Here is a 27,655-nt window from a genome sequence, read left to right as displayed (position 1 = left end):
TAAAAAGTTTAATATTGAGCGGAGCCCCTGTCCCACACTGTGACCCCCCCCTGGGCGCACCGTGTAATAAGAGGGGGGGGGGGGGGGGGCTGTGCGGTGACCGGTCAGTGACAGCTGGATGATCTCCTCCGCTCATCACTTCGCAGACTGACCAGGTTTGGTCCGCTCCGGCCGCTGTAGCCGGTTTCCATGGAGACGCGGACTCCGGAAGTGCCGCCGGCAGTCAGTGTGAGGGGATCAGCGCGGATCGCGGAGTAGGGACAGGACTCTGGAGCCGCCGGGATGCTGGAGCCGGGCGAGGAGAATGTGTGGGAGAGTGAGAGGTTATCCCGGGTAACCAGCACTGACCACAGCCCTGTGTACTCTGTCTTCCCCATTATATAGTGTGTACTCCCAGTGGATAGTGTGTGCTCCCATTACCATCCCCATTATATAGTGTGTACTCTGTCATCCCCATTATATAGTGTGTACTCCCAGTACCATCCCCATTATATAGTGTGTACTCCCAGTACCATCCCCATTATATAGTGTGTACTCCCAGTACCATCCCCATTATATAGTGTGTACTCCTAGTACCATCCCCATTATATAGTGTGTACTCTGTCATCCCCATTATATAGTGTGTACTCTGTCATCCCCATTATATAGTGTGTGCTCCCAGTACCATCCCCATTATATAGTGTGTACTCCCAGTACCATCCCCATCATATAGTGTGTACTCCCAGTACCATCCCCATTATATAGTGTGTACTCCCAGTACCATCCCCATTATATAGTGTGTACTCCCAGTACCATCCCCATTATATAGTGTGTACTCTGTCATCCCCATTATATAGTGTGTACTCTGTCATCCCCATTATATAGTGTGTACTCCTAGTACCATCCCCATTATATAGTGTGTACTCTGTCATCCCCATTATATAGTGTGTACTCCCAGTACCATCCCCATTATATAGTGTGTACTCCCAGTACCATCCCCATTATATAGTGTGTACTCCCAGTACCATCCCCATTATATAGTGTGTACTCCCAGTACCATCCCCATTATATAGTGTGTACTCCCAGTACCATCCCCATTATATAGTGTGTACTCCTAGTACCATCCCCATTATATAGTGTGTACTCTGTCATCCCCATTATATAGTGTGTACTCTGTCATCCCCATTATATAGTGTGTACTCTGTCATCCCCATTATATAGTGTGTACTCCTAGTACCATCCCCATTATATAGTGTGTACTCTGTCATCCCCATTATATAGTGTGTACTCCCAGTACCATCCCCATTATATAGTGTGTACTCCCAGTACCATCCCCATTATATAGTGTGTACTCCCAGTACCATCCCCATTATATAGTGTGTACTCCTAGTACCATCCCCATTATATAGTGTGTACTCTGTCATCCCCATTATATAGTGTGTACTCTGTCATCCCCATTATATAGTGTGTACTCCCAGTACCATCCCCATCATATAGTGTGTACTCCCAGTACCATCCCCATCATATAGTGTGTACTCCCAGTACCATCCCCATTATATAGTGTGTACTCCCAGTACCATCCCCATTATATAGTGTGTACTCCTAGTACCATCCCCATTATATAGTGTGTACTCTGTCATCCCCATTATATAGTGTGTACTCCCAGTACCATCCCCATTATATAGTGTGTACTCCCAGTACCATCCCCATCATATAGTGTGTGCTCCCAGTACCATCCCCATTATATAGTGTGTACTCCCAGTACCATCCCCATTATATAGTGTGTACTCCCAGTACCATCCCCATTATATAGTGTGTACTCCCAGTACCATCCCCATTATATAGTGTGTACTCCCAGTACCATCCCCATTATATAGTGTGTACTCCCAGTACCATCCCCATTATATAGTGTGTACTCCCAGTACCATCCCCATTATATAGTGTGTACTCCCAGTACCATCCCCATTATATAGTGTGTACTCCTAGTACCATCCCCATTATATAGTGTGTACTCTGTCATCCCCATTATATAGTGTGTACTCTGTCATCCCCATTATATAGTGTGTACTCTGTCATCCCCATTATATAGTGTGTACTCCCAGTACCATCCCCATTATATAGTGTGTACTCCCAGTACCATCCCCATTATATAGTGTGTGCTCCCAGTACCATCCCCATTATATAGTGTGTACTCCCAGTACCATCCCCATTATATAGTGTGTACTCCCAGTACCATCCCCATTATATAGTGTGTACTCCCAGTACCATCCCCATTATATAGTGTGTACTCCCAGTACCATCCCCATTATATAGTGTGTACTCCCAGTACCATCCCCATTATATAGTGTGTACTCCTAGTACCATCCCCATTATATAGTGTGCACTCTGTCATCCCCATTATATAGTGTGTACTCTGTCATCCCCATTATATAGTGTGTACTCTGTCATCCCCATTATATAGTGTGTACTCTGTCATCCCCATTATATAGTGTGTACTCCCAGTACCATCCCCATTATATAGTGTGTACTCCCAGTACCATCCCCATTATATAGTGTGTGCTCCCAGTACCATCCCCATTATATAGTGTGTACTCCCAGTACCATCCCCATTATATAGTGTGTACTCCCAGTACCATCCCCATTATATAGTGTGTACTCCCAGTACCATCCCCATTATATAGTGTGTGCTCCCAGTACCATCCCCATTATATAGTGTGTACTCCCAGTACCATCCCCAGTGTATAGTGTGTACTCCCAGTACCATCCCCATTGTATAGTGTGTGCTCCCAGTACCATCCCCATTATATAGTGTGTGCTCCCAGTACCATCCCCATTATATAGTGTGTGCTCCCAGTACCATCCCCATTATATAGTGTGTGCTCCCAGTACCATCCCCAGTGTATAGTGTGTACTCCCAGTACCATCCCCATTATATAGTGTGTGCTCCCATTACCATCCCCATTATATAGTGTGTGCTCCCAGTACCATCCCCATTATATAGTGTGTACTCCCAGTACCATCCCCAGTGTATAGTGTGTACTCCCAGTACCATCCCCATTGTATAGTGTGTACTCCCAGTACCATCCCCATTGTATAGTGTGTACTCCCAGTACCGTCCCCATTGTATAGTGTGTACTCCCAGTACCGTCCCCATTGTATAGTGTGTGCTCCCAGTACCGTCCCCATTGTATAGTGTGTGCTCCCAGTACCGTCCCCATTGTATAGTGTGTGCTCCCAGTACCGTCCCCATTGTATAGTGTGTGCTCCCAGTACCGTCCCCATTGTATAGTGTGTGCTCCCAGTACCGTCCCCAGTGTATAGTGTGTGCTCCCAGTACCGTCCCCAGTGTATAGTGTGTGCTCCCAGTACCGTCCCCAGTGTATAGTGTGTGCTCCCAGTACCGTCCCCAGTGTATAGTGTGTGCTCCCAGTACCGTCCCCAGTGTATAGTGTGTGCTCCCAGTACCGTCCCCAGTGTATAGTGTGTGCTCCCAGTACCGTCCCCAGTGTATAGTGTGTGCTCCCAGTACCGTCCCCAGTGTATAGTGTGTGCTCCCAGTACCGTCCCCAGTGTATAGTGTGTGCTCCCAGTACCGTCCCCAGTGTATAGTGTGTGCTCCCAGTACCGTCCCCAGTGTATAGTGTGTGCTCCCAGTACCGTCCCCAGTGTATAGTGTGTGCTCCCAGTACCGTCCCCAGTGTATAGTGTGTGCTCCCAGTACCGTCCCCAGTGTATAGTGTGTGCTCCCAGTACCGTCCCCAGTGTATAGTGTGTGCTCCCAGTACCGTCCCCAGTGTATAGTGTGTGCTCCCAGTACCGTCCCCAGTGTATAGTGTGTGCTCCCAGTACCGTCCCCAGTGTATAGTGTGTGCTCCCAGTACCGTCCCCAGTGTATAGTGAGTACTCCTACTGTATAGTGTGTACTCTGTGTAATGTCATCCCCAGTGTGTAGTGTGTGCTCCCAGTGTATAATGTGTACTCCCAGTGTGTAATGTGTCATACCCAGTGTATAGTGTGTACTCTGTGTAATTTGTCATCCCCAGTGTACTCTGTAATGTGTCATCCCCAGTATATAGTGTGTACTCCCAGTATATAGTGTGTGCTCCCAGTGCCATCCCCAGTATATAGTGTGTGCTCCCAGTGCCATTCCCAGTGTATAGTGTGTGCTCCCATTGTATAGTGTGTACTCCCATTGTATAGTGTACTCCCAGTGTATAGTGTGTACTCCTAGTGTATAGTGTGTACTCTGTGTAATGTGTCATCCCCAGTGTATAGTGTGTACTCCCAGTGTACTCTGTGTAATGTGTCATTCCCAGTGTATAGTGTGTACTCCCAGTGTGTAATGTGTCATCCCCAGTGTATAGTGTGTACTCCCAGTACCATCCCCATTATATAGTGTGTACTCCCAGTGTATAGTGTGTACTCCCAGTACCATCCCCATTATATAGTGTGTACTCCCAGTATATAGTGTGTACTCCCAGTATCATCCCCATTATATAGTGTGTACTCCCAGTGTATAGTGTGTATAGGGTGTACTCCCAGTTCCATCCCCATTATATAGTGTGTGCTCCCAGTGTATAGTGTGTACTCCCAGTGTATAGTGTGTACTCCCATTATATAGTGTGTACTCCCAGTGGATAGTGTGTACTCCCAGTTCCATCCCCATTATATAGTCTGTACTCCCAGTGTATAGTGTGTACTCCCAGTACCATCCCCAGTATATAGTGTGTATGCCCAGTGTCATACCCAATTATGTGCTACCAGTTTTTAACCTCACCTTGGTGTGTGTTGTCTAGTGTGACCCACAACACATTGTTTGTGCTCTGATTGTGTGTCCAGTAGAATGAATGTATACCACAATGGACCGTAACCATCTAAAATAAATAGTTTATTATTTATTATGTAGCTTCCTGGTCACATCTGTACTCCCACTGTATGCCCCCTTTGTCTCTAGTACATTCTCTTTCCATTTGGTATAATATAATATCTAGTGGACACTTACTGTAACTAATGTGTACTCCAGTATAAAGCATTATAATATATTTAACTTCAGCTTTAATCTATTTGGTATTTGAGTTTCAACTGTTAAACCATGCAACAATAATGGCCAATGGTCCCTGGGAATGTCCCTATTCTGCAATATTGACCAACTACACATTAAAAAACCTTTATTATGGCATACTAGATACACTTCATTCCATCTGTCCCAATTCTCTGGATGTCACAAGTTCATATTTATCGGAGAGATTTAAATTGTACATGTGTTCTAATCAACACCTCCTATTTATAATGCAATGTTTAATACCAATGCCCTGTTCAGGGCTCACATAGTTTCATAGTGTGTATAATCTGCAGAGATAAATGTATTATTTTGTCTATTTTCCATTCTGCAGGTCCCGTTTAGAGTTTTAAAAGGACACAAAAGTGCTGTGACCTCCTGTCATTTCTGCTTTGAGGATACAAAAATTCTAACTTGTTCACATGATCAAACAGCTAAACTCTGGGTAGGTTATTGTGAATCCCCCTTTGTATCAGTGATATCACTTTTAATTATGGGGGATTTTAATTATCCGGACATTGATTGGAGTACTGAGACCTGCGGTACAGCTAGGGGAAATAGGTTTCTGAGCACGCTAAAAGACCATTACATGTCCCAATTAGTTGAGGAACCAACTAGGAACCGGACTATACTGGACCTAGTAATAACAAACAATGTAGACGTAATATCAAATATTCAAGTAAAGGAGCACTTGGGAAACAGTGATCATAATATGGTCTCATTTGAAATTAGTTTCCAGAAACAACAGTATAAGGGATCAACTAGGACTTTAAACTTTAAAAAGGCAAATTTTAATATGCTAAAGGAGTCTATAAAGAGCATAGACTGGGACAAAGCCTTTGAAGGAAAAAATACGGAAGAAATGTGGGCTGTCTTTAAAATGTTGTTGGAAACATACACGTATAAGTTCATTCCTATGGGAAATAAATGTAAAAGAATTAAGTCTAAACCAATGTGGCTAAATAAAAAGGTAAGAGAAGAAATGCAAAGGAAGAAGCATGCATTTAAATTGTTTAAGTCTGAAGGGTCAGAGGAGTCCTTCCATAGGTACAAGGAATGTAATAAAACATGCAAAAAGGAAATTAGATTGGCTAAATTAGAAAATGAAAGGCACGTTGCAAAAGAAAGTAAGACAAACCCCAAAAAGTTTTTTAAGTATATAAATGGCAAAAGGATTAAAAAAGATAATATAGGACCACTAAGAAGTGAGATGGGTGAATTGATAAATGATACTAAGGAAAAAGCAGAGATATTAAACACGTTCTTTTCTTCAGTATTTACCAGAGAGGAACAAATGGCAGGAGTAATACATAAAAATGGAAATGAAACCATGCCATTAATTAATACTTGGTTGTCAGAGGAAGAAGTCCAAAGGCGACTGAAGAATATTAAGATAAATAAAGCTCCAGGTCCAGATGGCATACACCCAAGGGTCCTTATGGAGTTAAACTCGGAAATAGCTAGACCGCTATTCTTAATTTTCAGAGATTCAATCTCATCAGGCTCAGTACCAAGGGATTGGCGAATAGCAGATGTGGTGCCGTTGTTTAAAAAGGGGACGAGATCACAACCAGAGAATTATAGACCTGTAAGCCTGACATCAATAGTGGGGAAACTACTGGAAGGTATTTTAAGGGACAGTATTCAGGATTACTTGGTACGCAATAAAATTATTAGTGGGAATCAACATGGATTTGTGAGGGATAGGTCATGTCAAACTAATCTAATTAGTTTCTACGAGGAAGTTAGTGGGAACTTAGACCAGGGCAGGACAGTAGATGTGGTCTACTTAGATTTTGCAAAGGCCTTTGATACAGTGCCACACAAGAGGTTGGTTTACAAAATAAGGGAACTGGGTCTAGAAATCAAAATTTGTACTTGGATCGAAAACTGGTTAGAGAATAGGGAACAGAGAGTTGTGATAAATGGAACATTTTCTAATTGGTCAAAGGTCTTAAGTGGAGTTCCTCAAGGTTCCGTGCTGGGACCACTCCTTTTTAATATATTTATTAATGACCTTGGTGATGGTTTAGAGAGTAAAGTTTCTATTTTTGCAGATGACACTAAACTCTGTAAGGTAATAAAATCAGAGCAAGATGTAGCTTCTCTACAGAGGGACTTAAATAAACTGGAGGATTGGGCGGCTAAATGGAATATGAGGTTTAACACAGATAAATGTAAGGTTATGCATTCAGGGATCAAAAACAAGAACGCAATCTATAAATTAAATGGAATTAATTTGGGAGAATCTATAATGGAAAAGGATTTGGGAGTGCTCGTAGACAGTAGACTTAGCAATAGTGCTCAATGTCAAGCAGCAGCTGCAAGGGCAAACAAAGTATTGGCATGCATAAAAAGGGGCATAGATGCAAGGGAAGACAGTGTAATTTTGCCACTGTATAAATCATTGGTAAGACCTCATCTTGAATATGCAGTACAGTTCTGGGCACCACTCTATAAAAAAGATAATTTGGAACTAGAAAGGGTTCAGAGAAGGGCGACAAAATTGATAAAGGGTATGGAGTCATTAAGTTATGAGGAAAGGTTAGCCAGTTTAGGCATGTTTACTTTAGAAAAGAGGCGTCTAAGGGGAGATATGATTACTATGTACAAATACATTAGGGGTCAATACAGAGAGCTTTCATGGGAACTTTTTACCCCAAGGACCATACACAGGACACGTGGTCATCCCCTAAGGTTAGAGGAGAGGAAATTTCACAACCAGCAAAGGAAGGGGTTCTTTACAGTAAGGGCAGTCAAGATATGGAATTCATTGCCAGGGAAGGTTGTGATGGCAGATTCAATAGATATGTTTAAGAAAGGGTTAGACAAATTTTTAGCGGAAAGGTGTATCCAGGGATACGACCGTTAATTTAAAATAAAGGATAGTAGTGGATATAGGGTAAAAATTGGATTGCAATATTGAGTCTGGGGGGATTTTCAAAATTGAAACAGATGGGCGGTTGCCTACTCCGGATTAATTTCAAATATAAGTGCAGGATCGCAGGAGATCCAAAATAGGTTGAACTTGATGGACTGGTGTCTTTTTTTCAACCTCATCAACTATGTTACTATGTTACTATGTTACTTGTTGCAAGTGAATCGGTCACCCAAAACTTTGTGTTCATACTAGTTATTTCGGCATTGATAGGTTGTACATTGTAATAAATATTGATTTAGCCACAAAACAGCTGTCTCTACTGTGTTTAGGCGATAGGTGCGATTTAACTTTAAACATTTGTTTTCTCTAATTTTATTCAGTTGAGGATTTATCTGCAATAACTCTTTGTGTGAATAGATTTCTATAGTATTTTTCTGCCTCTACCATACAGACCAGTTATTGGGTAGCTGATAGCACATAACAGATTTATAGGATAACTGATATGGACTGAACACACTTTATGTGAAGGCGGCAGGTTTTCTGTTTCAATAAGTGAACCATAAAGTTTGAAAAGTATTTTATAACTCTAGTGTTTTGTTTTTCCAGTTTTCCTTTATTCTAACACTACAGTGTCTTTTTTTTTTTTTATAGGATTTTTCTACATTTACTCTGATCCGTGAGTTTGGAGATGAGCATACGGCTCCTATTTCTGAGTGCAATCCAACAGGTGATAATAAAAGGTGACACAATGACGTTTTGGCAACTGTGATTAGATGATATTGGGCAGTATGTGCGTTGTGGAATTACAGAACAATCCACTTTGTAGGTTAGTGCAATGTACCGCAGGCTGGGGGCTTATGTCACATTAATTAATTCTAAAGGATTAAATTAGCTGTGATTGGACAGGAACAGTATCTAAAGTCATTGCTTGATGTTGAAGTTGTTTAACGTGACTTATAGATGAATCGTATACATGAAACAGGACTTTATGTGGCTCAGTGGTTAGCACTTCTGCCTCACAGCACTGGAGTCATGAGTTTTATTCCCGACCATGGCCTTATCTGTGTGGAGTTTGTATGTTCTCCCTGTGTTTGCGTGGGTTTCCTCCAGGTGCTCCGGTTTCCTCCCAAACTCCAAAAACATACTGGTAGGTTAATTGGCTGCTGACAAATGGACCTTCGTCTCTCTCGGTCTGTGTGTATGTTCGGAAATTTAGATTGTAAGCTCCAATGGGGCAGGGACTGATGTGAGTGAGTTCTCTGTACAGCGCTGCGGAATTAGTGGCGCTATATAAATAGCTGCTGCTGCTGAAATAACTTGAGTATATATACTTACGTTATCCACCAAACCTTAATTCACTGTCTGGATTGGTTGCTTCATTCACATGGGCGGGGCCAGTGATGTCACAGTTCTCACATTATGTATTCTCAGCTTTTTGTATCAGACACCATTAGAACATTATCCTAGAGATGTCCTGTAATGGAGTGGAGGGGTAATACTTACTTTATAGCAGAGCTGCTGTACAATGTCAAGGTATATCTGATAATTATAATTTGGGGGTTTAGCGGTGTTTTCACATCTATGTACTATTATTGGATTGCTGTCTTCAGAATGCAGCATTCTAGCATGTGTTGATTTTTTTCCTATTCAACATATACAAAATACATTGCATGTTACCTGCATTCCCCTGATTAAAATGACGTTCCTGGTTCAAACGGTTGAAAATGTTTGTTCCAAGTTACTGCAAAAAATGCACATAGAAAAAATAAAATAAAATAGCACTATAAGTACATTTATTTATACACAAATGGATGTTATAGCAAATTTTTCACGTACGCACCCAAACGGCACGTGTACCAGGAGTCACTTTACCAGTCTTGAAACATTCCGTTCAGTCCTTAGCGAGCGGAACATTAAATGGGAAAAGTACAGAGATCATTGGTTACAAAATATGTATTGGACTATGAGCTGGGAAAAGTAATGAATACTGAATTTATTCTGTATACCGATTGTCTATTGCAGTGTAGGGCTCACTATCTTTATAGTATATGTAATAATAATTATCTCCTGACTGTCTTCAGGTTGGTCACGGCATCTTATGACAAAACTGTGAAGCTTTGGGACTTGGAGACCGGAGAAGTACTTGTATGTATTATTATTTAGGAATTGTGTTCAAATCTAATTTATTATCCTTTGCAAAATATAGATTTGTATCTACAAATCATAGGTAGGTTTAAAGGGAGATACATCTCTGCAGGACAGTCTGACTTAGTGTGCTATTTTTTTTGACCACTAGGCCAAAATTACATTTGATCCTAAGTGACTGCAATTAAAGCCACTCACCACAACTAAATATCTGTCCCTGGCATGAAAACTGGAAAGTCTGGTGTGAATAGATAAGTCCTGCACAAGTAACAATCTTCCCAAATCAATAAGTAGTTCCTGAATCTATTGACAGTATTGACTGTTTAATATATATTTATTTATCTGCACGTTATCAATTTTCTATTTCAGTGGTCGATAAACTTGGACGGTCTTGTGACATCATGTAACGTTTCTGGAGATGGGAAGTACGTTGTGTGTGGTGTGGATGTGGAGAATGCAGTGTGTATCGTCGATTGTACGACAGCCGCCAAAGTGGTAAATATTAAAGGTCGGCCATTTCCATCGCTTCTCACAAATTGTGCACAGACATCTGTTCTTATACCCCTGTAACATATTATACATATGTAATATACTGCAGCACGCACCATCTTGCTGATTGTCAGTTTTTAAGATATAACAGTGCCCAGATGTGAGGGGGGTCGTAGAGTAGAACTGGGGGGGCCCAGGAGTCTAGAGCTGCATCACTGGACCCCTGGCCAAATTTTTCTAGTTTCACCCCTGCCCCCAAGCATCAAAACCACCTTCCCTTGCCTAGGCCATGGTTCACTCTGTAAGGTTACCTGTTATTTAATTCTTTAATAAGATTTTTTTTTTCCAACCAAGCAGATTAATAAATGGATCTTGTGTGGCCGTAAACTGGACATTTTAACCCCTTTTACCCTGCGGCTTCCCAGTTGGATCTGAAATCCTGCAAGAGTAGGCGCAAAGTGATTTCATGGGGGCTAAATACATAACAACTTGCTACGATTACAGCCTTGTGTCTATGGAAACTCTCTCAATGATGGCTCTACCCTTATTATAACCAGATAAAGTACCATACTCTATGTACATCTTTGAAATCTATCGCTTTTCGCTTTTTCAGACCACCACAAATCCACTATAACAAGATGCTGCTTTGACTCCGAGAGCCAGAGAATTTGTTCCGTCTCCTCTGACCGATCCGTAAAACTGTGGGACCTAAAGGCACAACGTACAACTCTCAGAATAAACCAGTAAGGAAGACTAGAGTCTCTGTACGATCAGCTGTCATATCCTGTGTCGAAGTCAGTAAAATTGGATAAAGTAATTTCATTTAATATCGAGCAAACTTGGTTGTCTTTGTCTGAAAAGATGCGTATTGCACGCTACGGCACGGAAGGGCGTACACAGCCGTAACACGTGGCAATAGCGGTTTTTACACATTTACACACATTCGCACCAATAGGCAACTTTGTAAATAGTACACATTAATTATAGTCGCAACACATAGTTATTTATGTCGAAATATAGTAGCGTTTATGTGTAATATTATAAGTTATATTCATATTAGTAATACATATGGTACAGGTTAAAGGAAATGTGTCATGTGTGGTATCATATTGATCCTCTTTACTTCAGCAGCTGTCTGGTGCATTCGGCGAAGAGATCGCACATTGCATACGCTAGTTATTGATGTTGGGGAATAAACCTTTAATATGATGCAGACTAAAATATGCTAATGGAGTTTTGGCGGGAAGAATAGAGCACATTCCCTGGAGAGGTGACCCCCACCTTTGGATTCCTTAGATTGAACCAGCCTGTGATCTACAACCCCCTGGACCTTACTAAAGCCTGGACCAATAGAAGCAAGCCACACCATCTGCATTGTTTTACTGTATTTCTGTTTACATATAAGCAGGAGCTTTTCATCCAGTGATCAGACATCTTGTCCACAGACTTCAGGACTGAATGACTGTTCGCTGGATCCAGAGCGCCTGCGATAAGTAGCGGCTGTACTTACTATTATTTTGCTTGAATTATTCTGCTACTTTTTGAGAATAAATATTTGTGCGTTGGAAACACAAATCGAGATTCGACAATCGTTATTGGATAGCGACAAAACGCGCATAACACCTGGGTGGTGGCCGGTCTTGCCTGGTGCCTTGTCTGGGATTATTGGAGGATATTTTGTTGTTAAATTGAAATGATACTAATATGATTTATGATTTATTGTTATCGCAGAGCTCACAGCAACGTCATATCAGACTGTGGCTTTAGCAGTAACAGCCGGTTACTGTCCACAGCGTCTTGGGACAAGAGTATAAAACTTTGGGACATTAACACTGGAGAGTTCCACCGCCGGGGACCAGATAGTCTTCTCCATGTGCACATCGGATCTGTCAGCTCCTGCGCGTTTTCTAAGGATGGTGAGCTACACACTGCGTTCTTAATGATGTCAGGGGCAAACGCAGGATTTGTGGAGGGGGGTTTCCACACCACGCCGCCAGTGGGCGTGACAAGCATGCATGGGGGCGTGGCTATAATTTTAGACAGTGCTTGGCTGCTCTCCAACTCTTCCTATCCCCATAATATACATGGGCAATGCTGCGTGCACTACTGTTAGGTGCACGCAGCTCTCCCTTTTCAAGCAGAGCAGTGTGAAGTGGGAGCAGGGTCTAGCCACCTCAATTATACAGTGCCCCAGGCTTGGAGGGGGTTTCCAGGCACTAGGAAACCCCCTCTGTTTGCCTATGGATGTGTCTACTGAACTTAAATACATCATTTTAATCCACTATGTAAATGCATCTGATACAAATGTTTATGCATTGGTTCATTTGCCCCAAAAAATCTTTAAGGCCCCAAAATGCGTCCTCTCTTATGGCACGGTGAGCAAACACAATATATATGCTATATAGAAAATATTACGGAAGATTAATTACATTTAGACCAGACCAGACCAGACTATTTTGTGCCATCAATAGTGTGTCCCACAGTCTTCATCACATGTCTACTAGACACCGTTACTCTTGTCTAAAATAGACGGCACAGGCCCCTCTTCAGGAACCTTTATAACATGTTCGGAAGTTCACCACCAGAAGATTGCTTGGCCCTGGTGCCCCCACACTGGGTGATGAGCTATCCTTTATGTATTCCATCCTCCCTCAGAAGGGACACTAATATTAAAGGCCACCCAGATTGATCTATTCCTGTATTATGTAACTAGCTAGTAAGTATTGGTGTGTAGGAGGAGATGGGCGTTTATATGGTAACACGGCACAAAGATTTTACCAATGGAGCTATTATATCTCTCAGGGACCGAAGGGCAGTTTCATCTCTTCTCTTTCAGCTTCCATCCTTGTGTCTGGAGGATATGACAGAACAATCGTCGTCTGGGATGTGAACTCTGGGTGCAAGAAACTGGTGTTGAAGGTATTTTATTTATCAATGTAATCATTTGTATAATCTGTTTCCCTTTCAATATACTTTACACCGTCCAAGACACTTGTTTGGGAACACCCAAAATAGATTTTTGATGTCAGATGGTGAATTCAAAGCTAAATGTAATTGTGAAGAATCGATGTTTTGAGAGCAGATTTTTATTTTCAAATAAATTGTGGATATTTCTGCAATAAACCAAAATGATTGCCCACTGTCATTTTATGTTTGTGGGTGTAAAAAGGTCAAGATCATCGTATTTCCGAAAGATTTAAACAAAACTTTTACTGGTTTTCCCATTTAAAGTCCTAACAAAAGATTGTTAATATAAATATAGATATAGACCGTTGAGGTTGTATCTCATAGTTGCCTACTTTCCCGGAATGTTCACGAGACTCCCGAATTTCTGGGAGTTCTCCTGCACTCCCGGGAGAGCAGGTAATTCTCCCTGATCCTAGCTGGCTGTGTATACTAAACTGAGGGGCCGGGGCCTAGTGACGTAATGGACCCAACATCGTGGCCCCACCTTGTTTTTATTGGTTCAGAGTAGTGATGTCCGTTTTGGGTCGGGCTAATAACACAATTCTTCGAGCCCCGCCCCCACACACCCACCTGCACCGCGGACCTTCCAGGAATCATCTTGCCCATGTTGGCATGTATGTTGTACCTGCCACCTTTTTCTCCCGCTCTCCCTTGCCAGCGACATAATATTCTTCCCCCTATTAGATCAGTCATCGCTGCTTGGCAAACCTCCCTTCCCCCCCCCCCCCCCCTGTTCCCCAAAAATGTTGTATTGTGAGAGGATTATTACACCTCAGTTGGTGACAGAACAACACTGAGAGAACATAAAGGGATTCTGGACAAGAGAGGGACAACAATGGAACTGCACTAAATCTACAAGCTGGTTTATTAGAACTTTCATAAAACTATAAAAATTAATTTAATAAGAATATTTTTATTCCTTTATTCCGTAGTAGTTAATATTAGCCAAATGCAAAGGGAAAAGAAGAAATACAGGGTTAGAGTGCCTTTGTGAACTGTGCGTATTTTTTCCAGTTTTGAGGCTATTGTTGAGGTACAAGGATTAAATGTTCATAAAACTGTATTCCCATGTTCCCAGGGTCACGCGGACTGGGTGTTGGATGTCGCACTGAGTACCAGTAAGAAGTGGCTTCTTTCTTCCTCAAAGGTGATAAACTGCATTAATTTCACCAGCCAATAATTTCACTTTGTGAATTGTGTACTGATCACTTCTAAGGGTATTTTATATATTATTTATTCATGATGGCTTCAACGTGCACCCATTACCCACACACAGCGACAGCAGGTATTCTGAGGGACAAACCAACGTTCATGTGAGCACAGGCTTTTAATTCACCAGGAGCGATACTGAGGTCTTTGTAGCGGGTGATAGACTGCATTGGTCAAGCCAACAAACTGGCAGCTTCCACTGTGTGTAAGGATCGGGGACAATCCAGGGTAACCTCTGACTGCTTCTTCCTTTCTCAGTGGTCAGCCTGCCTTGGCACAGTGGTGTAACTGGCACTGTTGCAGGTTGTGACCTGGACAAGGCTTTGGTGCCAAGGGGTCCTGTACAACAAAGAGGGGGCAGCTTGCACCATCGTCATTGGACCACCCAGCTGTCTGCGACAGACTAACGATTGGTTACTAGCCCAGAGCGTTCATAGTAAGCACATTGTCTCAACGTTACATGGTCAAAAGCCACAGCCAAATATATCCGAACCATACAAAGATCCGTCCAAAGCACAAAAATTAGGACTGTTGAAGGGTGTGTAGGGAGCACTGCGGATAAAGCGGGAGTGATATTTCACATACCCCTTAACAGATTGGTTCCCGGACTCTAGCCCCACCCACTGAAGGGTGTGTTGGACAGTCTCCAAGAAAACTTATACAGTTGCCATTTGGCTGCATATCCCCTGCTGCTCCTTCCCGTTAGTGAATGGATATTCTGGCCTATTTCTATCTCACTGAAGGTGAGTTGTGAGCAGATACTGACCAGTAGACCCTTTATATATTCACCTTATTTATGGCTCTTATTGTAATGGAGGAAACGCTATTAATTCTCTGATCACAAATTTCCTCCTAATTATCAAGTTCCTGTTCATTTACGGGCGAGCAGAAGTTTACACAGACCGAGAGGAGGAGTTAGGTGTTTGCGGGTGTTCCTATCATGTACGGCAGAGGTGCGACAGTGACCCTAGTTTTGCTGAGCAGTGAACAAAACGAGATTTCCTCTGCGTACTGTGATTATTAAAGCTTCAAAAAGGGGTGGACTGGATGCATTGTTAGGGGTGCTCCCTGGTTGCAGAGGGTCGCATGTCTATTTCCACTCTGCAGAAGGTTTGTTCCACCTTAGAGCTGACAATCTTCCCATCTCGCCCTACACTAACGGGAGCGCACTAGGAGCACTGTAATAAAAAGCTTTACACACACAAAAGTGCCACATGTAACAAATATCCCATCATTCTGGTGATTAGTTTCAGCCATCAATGAGGCTAAACCAAGAATTATTTTAAGAGAAGAACTGAAGTTTCATTTAATGTTGTGGGTGGTTATAAAGTGATGGGAGCTTGCACTTTGAATTACACTTTTGCACAGTGCGCCTCCTCTCTGCCAGCCTAGGTTCGTTCACGGACGCATCTCCCCAAGGGCAGATTCGGGGGGACCACCTAGACCCACCGATGCAAAACCAAAGCATTTTGCCAAGTTCACAGAGTGCACTTCGTAAATGAGGCCCACTGATTAAACCACTTTATAACCAGCAGTGGTAAATGAAGACCGATGGTTTATATTGAAACAAAGACGAAGTCATATGTCATTTTATGCAGCATAATTGTACACAAATGGTCGTTTAAATAACTTTTCAGCTGTGTAATATAAGTCTGACATCATATCCCTTTGTATTTATACAGGACTCTACTTTAAGATTGTGGAATATAGAAAATTGTGAAGACATCCCTGCCGTTATTGAAAATAAGAAAGCCATTGGTAACCGGCTGTCTAAGGTTAGTATTTTGGGAAGTTTTAACTCCATGGTTAACAAAGGTTGGAGTCCCTGGAAAGTTAAGTTGGCCCCTCACACTGAGGTCGGTACAACCAGACCAGTAACAAGTTTGGCTTCATGTAGTATAGCTATATGCTCACAGATGTGGCGATATGGTGGTCAGGTTAAAAAAAAAAAAAATGATCGGTTGTTGTATGGACTGGGCCATTGTACTGGATGGGCCATTGTACTGGATGGGCCATTGTACTGGATGGGCCATTTTCAGGGCTCTTATCCTGGCCAGAAATATAGTAAAGTTACATGATACAATATAATTGATGACAAAATGCTTTAATATGTGATTTTATAACAACAACAAAAATGACAAATGAGACCTACAAAGTACAACAGAACCATGACCGTGAGGGATTAAAGGCACATGTGTGAAAGTATCAGTTCAGTGCTCTTCCTTACACTGGAATTACCAAAGCATTTATGAAACAAGTTATTCTTCAACAAATATTACCTTACATTTCCAATAATTGCTAAGTTTGGTTTAATTGAAGGTCTGGGAGCTGCTTCTATATCGGCTGTCTTGTAAAAGAACACGTAACCTTGTTCACTGGAGGCGGCCAATTTGTAGCCTAAACCATTATTGATGAGAATACAACCTCCATGATGTCACTGTTTCCTAGTGACTGGATAGGCTGCACTCTCAGTGATGTCACTGGTTCCTAGTGACTGGATAGGCTGCACTCTCAGTGATGTCACTGGTTCCTAGTGACTGGATAGGCTGCACTCTCAGTGATGTCACTGGTTCCTAGTGACTGGATAGGCTGCACTCTCAGTGATGTCACTGGTTCCTAGTGAATGGATAGGCTGCACTCTCAGTGATGTCACTGGTTCCTAGTGAATGGATAGGCTGCACTCTCAGTGATGTCACTGGTTCCTAGTGAATGGATAGGCTGCATTCTCAGTGATGTCACTGGTTCCTAGTGACTGGATAGGCTGCACTCTCAGTGATGTCACTGGTTCCTAGTGACTGGATAGGCTGCACTCTCAGTGATGTCACTGGTTCCTACTGACTGGATAGGCTGCACTCTCAGTGATGTCACTGGTTCCTACTGACTGGATAGGCTGCACTCTCAGTGATGTCACTGGTTCCTAGTGAATGGATAGGCTGCACTCTCAGTGATGTCACTGGTTCCTAGTGAATGGATAGGCTGCACTCTCAGTGATGTCACTGGTTCCTAGTGACTGCATAGGCTGCACTCTCAGTGATGTCACTGGTTCCTAGTGACTGCATAGGCTGCACTCTCAGTGATGTCACTGGTTCCTACTGACTGGATAGGCTGCACTCTCAGTGATGTCACTGGTTCCTACTGACTGGATAGGCTGCATTCTCAGTGATGTCACTGGTTCCTACTGACTGGATAGGCTGCATTCTCAGTGATGTCACTGGTTCCTACTGACTGGATAGGCTGCATTCTCAGTGATGTCACTGGTTCCTACTGACTGGATAGGCTGCACTCTCAGTGATGTCACTGGTTCCTAGTGAATGGATAGGCTGCATTCTCAGTGATGTCACTGGTTCCTAGTGAATGGATAGGCTGCATTCTCAGTGGTGTCACTGGTTCCTAGTGACTGGATAGGCTGCATTCTCAGTGATGTCACTGGTTCCTAGTGACTGGATAGGCTGCACTCTCAGTGATGTCACTGGTTCCTAGTGACTGGATAGGCTGCACTCTCAGTGATGTCACTGATTCCTAGTGACTGGATAGGCTGCACTCTCAGTGATGTCACTGGTTCCTAGTGACTGGATAGGCTGCATTCTCAGTGATGTCACTGGTTCCTAGTGACTGGATAGGCTGCACTCTCAGTGATGTCACTGGTTCCTAGTGAATGGATAGGCTGCATTCTCAGTGATGTCACTGGTTCCTAGTGAATGGATAGGCTGCATTCTCAGTGATGTCACTGGTTCCTAGTGACTGGATAGGCTGCATTCTCATGAATACTCACTGAGCCCACAAATGGCTGCCTCCACTGTGTATAGGTCATAGGCGCTGTTTAATCTTGGCTTACCAGTGACCACAGCCCGGGGGCTGGTCACTAAAGCCCATATGTTATTCCCAGCGAGAGTATTCAGAATATCTGAGATAATCTGCAATCTCTCCAGAAAATACGGGCTGCCATAATCTTCTGTGATTTGATCAGGAGGTTAAGCAGTAAATTGTGGGTGTTTTTTCATCCAATAACTGTCACACATTGTGTTTTATAATATGGAATGAAAAAAGTATTTTACAAATGTGTTTTGACCCCTACTTTTCTGTTTCCTTCCAGTGTGAAAAGTGTCAGAGGCAATTTTCTATAATGCACTGGGACAACGCAAATGTGGTCACCAGATGCGTGTTCTGTCGCTTGTCCACCCCACCGAGAAACGCTCTGCCTTTACCCACCGTGCCAGCCAGCTTTACTACCGTGTAATATAGTCTTATTGAAACAGCCACAAAGGGGGGGGCAGCGTGGGGGGTTTCAATCAGATTATATTCATCAGATTAACGAAATAAAAATGAATTGTTCTGAAATGTTATTTAAAAATGAATATACCCAATATACCCCCATGGCAGCTGTGGCCCCTTTCACGTGCTAGTTACCAGAATGTACTGTTAAGTTCACAGCGCACAGGGGATGCCCAGCGAGGAACGAGCGGAGACCTCCATTCAAAGTGGTATCTAACCAGGACAGCGCTTTATACACCGCTGTCGTGTCCTGGTCAGAGCCCCACCGTAGAGCTCCAACTATCCCACATCGCTGCCCCCCAGGGATATCCTCTATGATCAGGGTAAAACCTTAAGATATAAACATATTATTCTAGATTACTAGATGTGTAGGCGTGTGCAGCATACAGTGTGTCGCAGCTCGATGTCAGAGGGGCGTGTCTAGCACCGCCCAGGGGAGGGACGTGTCTAGCACCGCCTAGGGGAAGGGTGTTTGGAGGTTCCTCCCTAGTACACTCAGTTCAAATTATGACAAACAGAAGTGCCCCCATTAAATTATGCCACCACGTAGTGCCCGCAGCTCATATTATGCCAAATAGATGTGCCCCCAATTTATATTATGCCACACAGTAGTGCCGCACTAATTACCATTAAACACGTATTAATACAAGCATATGTAGTCGGCTCTGTTTTCCTATGTGCAATTCAGCTATGGAGTCAGCACACGTGCTAGACGTTCCGTGTCCTCAGTCCTAGATACTTGTCACTCAACTGTCATTTCCAATCTGTCTTGCCCCTCAGTGCTATGGACGAGTCGTCTTGCTACAGTATGTAACCGTGTTACCGTAGGTAGGCAAATCATCACTGGCCCACTGTACTACACGAACTACAAGTCTAAGCATGTCACCAAGGACTCTGTTATGTTCTGGCACAGAGGCCAAAGCGCATCTAGCAGGGTGCCTCATGTGGTATATGATGAACGGGTGCAAGAATCCAACATCAGTAGACCTGTAATAAACAGACGTGTCCTCTATTATTGTCCCTTGTCTGTTAATGGCTCTTGTGACTTTGTGTGCGATCAGACAGAGATTAAAGTCTGCTGTAAACTTGCATTTCATATCGTTCTCCTTGACATGTGCTGAACAGATTTCCATTGCAAATGTAGATTGTCATATATATTTCATTAGATCATATTTTATATTAAAAAAATACTAAATAACATTTCAAAATGCAATTCTTCCTGCAATGTCCAAGTCTGCAGCATCTGTACCATGATAAATGAGGCTGTCTCTTTTCAGCGAGGGACAGCGTGCGGCGCCGTGGCGTAGTTGGTTAAAGCGCTTGTCTAGTAAACAGGAGATCCTGGGTTCAACAGTTGTAAATTATTATTATTGTTTATTTTTTTCGGGAATGTTGATACTTTATGTATTTATTGGTGTCGTTTGCAGTTGTTCATGTGTGTGTAGTTATTTACTGATAATAGCTGAACACCTTTTTTTGTAAGTTCAGTTAAAGCAACTGTACATTGTGTATTTTGTAAGCTTTTGCAAAAGTCACAGTTTCTCTGCAGCAATTGACATATCTCTGTATTAGTACATGATGGTATTTCTTCTGCATCTCTTTACGATATTTTAAATTGAAGCTTAAAGTGAATCGACAAAGAAACATTCATTTGTGGAGAGCACCACCTAGTGTTAGAACAGGTGGAACCGCTTTGTTTGTAGTTACACATTGCAACGTTATATATTAGATTTATTGGATTGCATTTAAGAAGCTTGTGTGTACACACACACACACCCACCCACCATTTTTTTTTTCCGGGAGCTGCTACCAGGAGGTAGGCGTGCAGGGGGCGGGGCCCTGAAAAATGGTGTAATTTTAGCCCCGCCCCCGTTACGTAATGACGCAAATTGCGTCATTTTACAGGGGCCAAACGTGGGAATCGCGGCGTTTGAAACGTATTTTGGGCAGATCAGGGAGATTGCCACACTCTCTCGGGAGTCTCGCGCAAAATGCACACACTCACACACTCACTCACACACTCACTCACACACTCACTCACACACTCACACACTCACACACTCACACACTCACACACTCACTCACACACTCACACACTCACACACTCACTCACACACTCACACTATTACAGTATTTTTTTTACACCAAAATCTGTTTTTACTACAGTCATTTTTCTAAGTAAGCTAGAAAGCCATGTTTTTGGGTTTAAACAAATCTTGATATAAGATCTAGATGCTCAACACAACATGATTTATGATACAGGACTACCATGGCAACCACAGGCGCGTGAGAGGCTTTGGAACACCCTTCTGAGATCTGTCTTCACCGTGACTTCCGCCTTCTCCCTCCAATTCCATCACTTGACATGTTGAGAGCTGCCAGCCGGTGTCTGTGTAATAGACTGCCTGGGTCTGGCAGACATTTTTAATTGATAACCAGAAAGCTTTTTAAAAGGACATTAGGGGTCAATGCATCAATGAGATACGGTGCAGCTAAATATGCATCGCAGTAATGCATATTTAGGTACCGCTAAGATGCACCATGCCGGGGCTACTCTGGGACAGGAGGAAAACGCACAGCACTTCCACTGTACTGGATTCTGCGAAGCCAGAGAGGCTTCAGCACAATCCTATGAAATCTCCTCCGTTAGGCAGTTAATACACAGCAAACTTACTGAAAAGATTCGGTAACAACTGTTTCCACATCTTTTAAGTGGAGATTACCATGATGCATGGACACCATAATGACTTGTAGGAGGATTACTACGAAAAATTACTATCAGATGCATGCTTAGAAGGTACTTAACTTGTTAATTAAAGATACTTTGTGCATTGTACTGTGATATCATGTACTGCTCTATGATTAAGTGTCACAGTGTAGTTCCAGCTGCTAATTAATGATTATCTACTTAATCAATATGTTCCAGTTAGATTCCTCCTTAACGTATTTCCTAGTGAAATAGGAGCCACATACTAGACTGAATAACTCTAATTAAACCTGTGTGCAAAATATACTTTTCTGCTGATAGAAGATACCCATAGGGGTCTATTTACCAAATAGAGAAAAGCTATAAATCTGGAAAAAATCTGAGTTTTCCGCCAACAATAGCACATATGGATGTGTCCCAGCAAGTGTAAGGGGCCTTCCTGGTTCTAATTATAAACAGTCAAGGTCTATTATTGAGTAAAGAGATATAGGTTTGTGAGACAAAGCATAACATAGATAAGTGTGTTAAACTGCAGTAAATTAGTGTTTGTGTGTGTAGTAGGTTGTCTGGATCTAGTTGTCCTAATGCTATAACCTTTCTTTGTGTAATCCATTGTTCATGTCTGCGGTTATTGTCCAACTACAATAATTGTGCCCCTTGGAGATCTAGACATTTGGTCCAAACACCAAACGGCTGTATCTTCCTCATATTGGACCTGTATCCGGTATCTTGGCCCTTGGTTGGAGCGGTGGGATCTGCCCATGGATAAGCCCCTTTTGAGGATCATGGCTAGCGGCGGCAAATTCACTTTTGGCTCAGAGTACACATCCAACCTACTGTGTTCTGTCTGTTCATAACCTCAAATACATCTATGACTCTAACATAAGACTACATTTGTATAACAGGCACCACGGCTAAAGATTCACGTGCGCTGGCTAAATACGGGGATTAAAACGATCCAACTGTGGAAGTTGTGTTTAATAAAATGCGTTTTATTTTGTAGAATGTGCTCTGTGAACCATTTATAATCCTGCCATTCATTTGCTGATTCAGAGTCTGCCTTGGAACAGTTTGTCCTGTACACTGCGGGCTTGATCTTGTTTCCAATTTGTACAAAAAAATAGTTTGTAAATGAAATGATTAGAAGCTCTATTTTTTTCATTAATATTAGCTGGATTTTCAGAATTAATCATTTGGACGCTGCTCGCTGCAGAAAGAACACACCAGTTTTGCAACCCGATAGGTATTACATTCCACATGTATGCAGAGCAAGCGACCGGTGAGGCTACGGCTAGGGCGGAGCTAGAACTTTTTAAGTATGTCCATCAGGGCCAATTTTGGGTTTATACACCGAGCTGGTGTTCAAAGTCACATTATACATCTTGATGAGCTGATTGAGAACAACATCTGTCATTAGGTGACTTGTTGCTGTATCGGTACCTTGGATATCTCAGTCCAAAATGCAGCCCTTGGCTCTTATGACAAGCAGCGCCATTTCAAACTTGATGCCTATATAATCAAAAAGCATGTTGTTAATTATAGATCTACCTCGTGGGGAGAGCCAACCACACACACAGACTAGGATCAATCTGTTAGCAGCCAATTAACCTACCAGTATGTTTTTGGAGTGTGGGAGGAAACCGGAGCACCCGGAGGAAACCCACGCAAACACGGGGAGAACATACAAACTCCACACAGATAAGGCCATGGTCTGGAATTTAACTCATGACCCCAGTGCTGTGAGGCAGAAGTGCTAACCACTGAGCCACCGTATTTACATTTATAGTAAATACTGTTGATTTGCAATAGCTCATATCACCGATCCCAGCAATTACTTTCATTATTAAAGTGATTGCTGAGATAGGTAATTATATATTAATTAAATATTACTGTATGCAGATCCAGCTTGACAAGCTGGCATTTAGCAGAAGGGCTGGTGCGTTCTGAGAGTGTTCGGTGATTGGTCTGGGTTTGCAAACTTTCTTTTATCAATCTATTTTTAGCCTCCAAGATCTGCACAGTCGTCCTGCCCCTCCTGGTCTATTAAGTCAATGGTGACGTCAATAGTGAGACACCCAGTCAATCAGAAAACACTTTTATTAGACTGAGCAAAGCTTTAGGACATACTGGTGTGCTATGCATTGTGGGTCTGGTTTTTACCTTCAGTGCGGCCCTGACTGTGTAAGGTGACAATCACTCTGAACTCTTATGTTCCCTGTTTTTATTTTCTTGGTACAGACCATATTTATGGCCGTAGCAAATCTTTAAAATAGATAATTTCCTAGGTTTCCGAATAGTGATGTTGCCATCCCTCCCAACTGTCCAGAATCTAGGGGTAGAGACTCGCCATCCGACAGTCAGGACTTGTGCCCTGACTGCCACTCACTGTGGCAATACAGGGTACCGGCTACAGGCTCACACAGCAATGCTGGAGTGTTTTTAGGGGAGAGGTGTTGGTAGTGACTTAGCATTTCAGCGGTGCTAGGCCTTCCCCCATGGTACACGGGCACACCCTTAAAGTGATGTGAGCACGCCAGCTTTTCGCTTGTGCTCCTCCATGGCATGCACACATTGGCCCATATGCATAGCCGTACACATCTTGACAGTCATCAGCAGCACTGTGTGTTTCTACCTACCCATAGGCAAACCGAGGGGGGGTTCTGGTGCCTGGAAACCCCCCTCCAAGCCTGAGGCACTGTATAATTGAGGTGGCTGGACCCTGCCCCGCTTCATACAGCTCTGCTTGAAAAGGGAGAGCTGTGTGCACCTAACAGTAGTGCACGCAGCATTGCCCATTTATATTATAGGGATAGGAAGAGTTGGAGAGCAGCCAAGCACTGTCTAATATTATAGCCACGCCCCCATGCATGCTGGTCACGCCTACTGGCGGTGTGGTGTGGAAACCCCCGTCTACAAATCCTGCTTTTGCCCCTGCCACCCTCTATCTGTTGCAAATGATGCACCTCTTAACAAGCGTATATCATACTTGCCTAGGCTCCCTGACATCTCTGCATTTAATAGCAGGGGGAAGGGCCACAGTAATGCAATGGCTTCACCACACCCCCTTCTGCAGTTGTCACCTGACCTACGCTCCTGAATCTCCTAGAAGAGAGGCTTTAAAAGTCACCAAGTATGATGTATATGTGTTTCTGCATGAGCCCGATTTGCACAAACACGTCCTTGCTATACTCAGCCTGCGTTTCAATCCCCTCCCTTCCCGCCCCCAGTCAGAAGGAGGTGCATGTACCAGATTAGCGCAAGTCTGCATTGCCACATACACGTCCGCTCTCTTTGTGGCGTGTGCAGAACAAATTTGTGCAATTTACACCACGCAAATTGACTTTTTTAGCCCACCGTAACTCTGCATCATGCCCATTGTCCCAAACATCGCCGTTCAAAGGTTGGGAGGTATGTAATGCATTTGGATCAACAGGATTAGTGGAGATAGATCTAATAATTGTATTGCATTTGGCACACAGAAGGAAGCGATGACTGAATAAACTTTGTCAGATGAGTGTATTGATTTTGTGTTCTAGAACAATGGGCGGCTGCACTGACATAATCCTGTTATTTATGTTTGAGACAGAAAGTCGGGCAGCCGTATGTCAGGAAGTTTGTGCAGTCCATGAAATATATCTACCTGGCTTCAGTTATCCCTACTTATAACAGTTATCCTTACTTATAACAGTTATCCTTACTGCTGCTGATCTTGGTGTATATTGTAGCATAAAGATTTAGGGTGGCAAAATCAATTACCAGTAGATGCCAGATAATTTCTCTCTATGAAATTAGATTAGGGCTTTACGTCCAATCTCACAGTTCACTTAGTGCATCCTTGTCCTCAATACGCTGTGGGTCACCCTGACTCACTTCTCTGCCAACGCAGAGCTGCAGTCACACCAGGTGACTGACTGGCACTGAGCACCAGATCGCCTACTTCTATCCTCTGCTACGCTCAGAACACGAACAATGGCAGTCTTAGATTATCACCCCTTCCTCTAGAATGTAAGCTCTTGCAGGCAGGGTCCTTTCTCATCATCATAATTTATTTATATAGCACCACTACTTCCGCAGCGCTGTACAGAGAACTCATTCACATCAGTCCCTGCCCCATTAGAGCTTACAATCTAATTCCCCTAACATACACACACAGACCGAGAGAAACCAAGGTCAATTTATTATCAGCCCATTACCTACCAGTATGTTTGTGGAGTGTGGGAGGAAACCGGAGCACCAGGAGGAAACCCACACAAACACGGGGAGAACATACAAACTCCACACAGATAAGGCCATGGTCGGGAATCAAACTCATGACGCCAGTCCTGTGAGGCAGAAGTGCTAACCACTGAGCCACCGTGCTGCCTACGGTGGCTTAGTGGTTAGCACTTACTGTCTCTACCTATTTTTGCTCAGAGTGAGCACTCACACTTGCATTACTCCTCTCCCAGCTCGAATCCCTCTTGGAACTCACATACACTCAAACGCTACCAGCAAACACGCAAGTAGTCGTTTGATTGTTTAGGACAACACTTACACACAAGCATGAGTCTTCCCAAAAGCCAGGTTTAGCGGGGCATAGGTTTTCTCCAGGTCAGTACCCAAAGTCACGGTGTACGTTGGATAAGGGTGGTGGCTTGTGCAGACGGCGGGCATGGTTCACTTTGTCCCGTTTTCAGATTTTTAAAACGTTGAGAGGTATGTATCAACTCTCCATGTGCGGCGTAACTACTGCCGTATCGAGGGCTGCTGCGGCTACATCGCCCGGAGGTGTCTGTAGCCATCGCATCTCCTGCGACGACGGTTGATCTGTCACTGTCTTATCACAGTGATAGAAAATTTCCTATACGCTGCATTTTACCATAGGGTTTCCGCCAGGGCAGCTGTGCGATAGCATTGCCAGCCAGTATCGGGGAGCTGACTAAGAGGCCTGTTACCGTCTCGCCGGTCAGTGTACAGTGCACATGATGGTTCACACAGTAGAACTTGGGAGATCGATCTTAGGCTTCCACTAAAATAATATATTTTGAAAATGTAAAGCAAAAAAAAAAAAAAGAATTTTAAATTAAAAGCAAAAACTCTGTATTGACCTAATAAAGCGGTTTTTTGTGTCTCCGAGAGGCTGCACCAGCCAAGGGAGGTGATGGTTGTAGAATCCATATCTATAATGTCTATGATGTCATCCTCTTTCTCCTCTGTACCCTCCGCTGTCGCCAGCCTGAGTTGCCGCAGCGATAAGTGGATTCCAGCGCTGCATGTCCCTGGGAAAACTGTTCGCCAGAGTGATCTACCACCAGCGATAGGCGCCGGTAACCTCTCGATGTAGCGGGAGGGGCTGATCTCACAATGATCAATAGATCTCAAGCTGAGTTTAGGGCGAAGGGCTTACTCTTTTATTGCAGCAAACTTGTTACTTTGTATGTCAATTAGAGATGCTCACTGACCCCCGTGAATTGGTTTTGGTTTTGGATCTGGATTAGCTTCGTGTTTTGGTTTTGGTTTTGGCAAAACCACTCACGTGTGTTTTGGTTTTGGTTTTGGTTTTTTTTAGAAAAAATCCTAAAATATGCTAAAATCACATAATTTTGCTCTTTGTTTGTTCCTACATTCTTATTAACCTGAATAACACTAATTCCAAGTAATTTGTAGTTAATTTTTAACACCTCACAGGTCACAATATTATTTTCATACACTTTCGGACAAAGACTGCAGCGACCTGGCTGGATGGTAAGCGACAGAGCAATGACACAAACACACGGCAGTTCCTAGCACATCTAGGACACATTGGCACACAGCAGTGGCAGAAAAGAAAAATGGGGCTCCGACCTCCCTCCCACCCACAGCTATGTTGGGTCTTACAAAGGAACCCAAAAGTCGCGAGATCCAACAACACTTTGGGCTAGATTTACTAACAGGCGTGTTTGTAAACCCGCCGACTTTCGGCGGGTTT

General features: G+C 43.2%; 1 protein-coding gene across 2 annotated transcripts; it reads left to right on the top strand.

Moving 5' to 3' along the window:
- The first annotated feature begins 207 nt into the window (after nt 1–207).
- Nucleotides 208–20,012, top strand: WDR88 (WD repeat domain 88). 2 transcript variants are annotated; one of them, XM_075187713.1, is made up of 11 exons: nt 208–333; nt 5,373–5,483; nt 8,571–8,659; nt 10,001–10,064; nt 10,434–10,572; nt 11,167–11,296; nt 12,285–12,469; nt 13,390–13,472; nt 14,599–14,667; nt 16,412–16,504; nt 18,823–20,012. In XM_075187713.1, exons 1-11 carry the CDS (start codon nt 283–285, stop codon nt 18,964–18,966), a joined length of 1,158 nt encoding a protein of 385 aa, XP_075043814.1. In that variant the 5' UTR covers nt 208–282; the 3' UTR covers nt 18,967–20,012. The 2 variants fall into 2 exon arrangements, with proteins under 2 accessions (XP_075043814.1, XP_075043815.1); XM_075187714.1 differs by lacking the exons at nt 208–333; nt 5,373–5,483 and having other exon boundaries at nt 8,577–8,745.
- Nucleotides 20,013–27,655: the final 7,643 nt, after the last annotated feature.

This window comes from Mixophyes fleayi, chromosome 10, assembly GCF_038048845.1.
Source record: "Mixophyes fleayi isolate aMixFle1 chromosome 10, aMixFle1.hap1, whole genome shotgun sequence".
NCBI lineage: Eukaryota > Metazoa > Chordata > Amphibia > Anura > Limnodynastidae > Mixophyes > Mixophyes fleayi.
Note: the sequence above shows the minus strand (reverse complement) of the source record. Positions and strands in the feature narration are given on the sequence as shown.

Bases quoted from the DNA above. Each gene is read 5' to 3' on its own strand.
- WDR88 (XM_075187713.1), top strand. From the start codon at position 283: ATGCTGGAGCCGGGCGAGGAGAATGTGTGGGAGAGTGAGAGGTTATCC. The intron at 334-5,372 runs GTAACCAGCACT...TCCATTCTGCAG, and splicing joins AGAGTGAGAGGTTATCCCGG to GTCCCGTTTAGAGTTTTAAA. The intron at 13,473-14,598 runs GTATTTTATTTA...CCATGTTCCCAG, and splicing joins GCAAGAAACTGGTGTTGAAG to GGTCACGCGGACTGGGTGTT.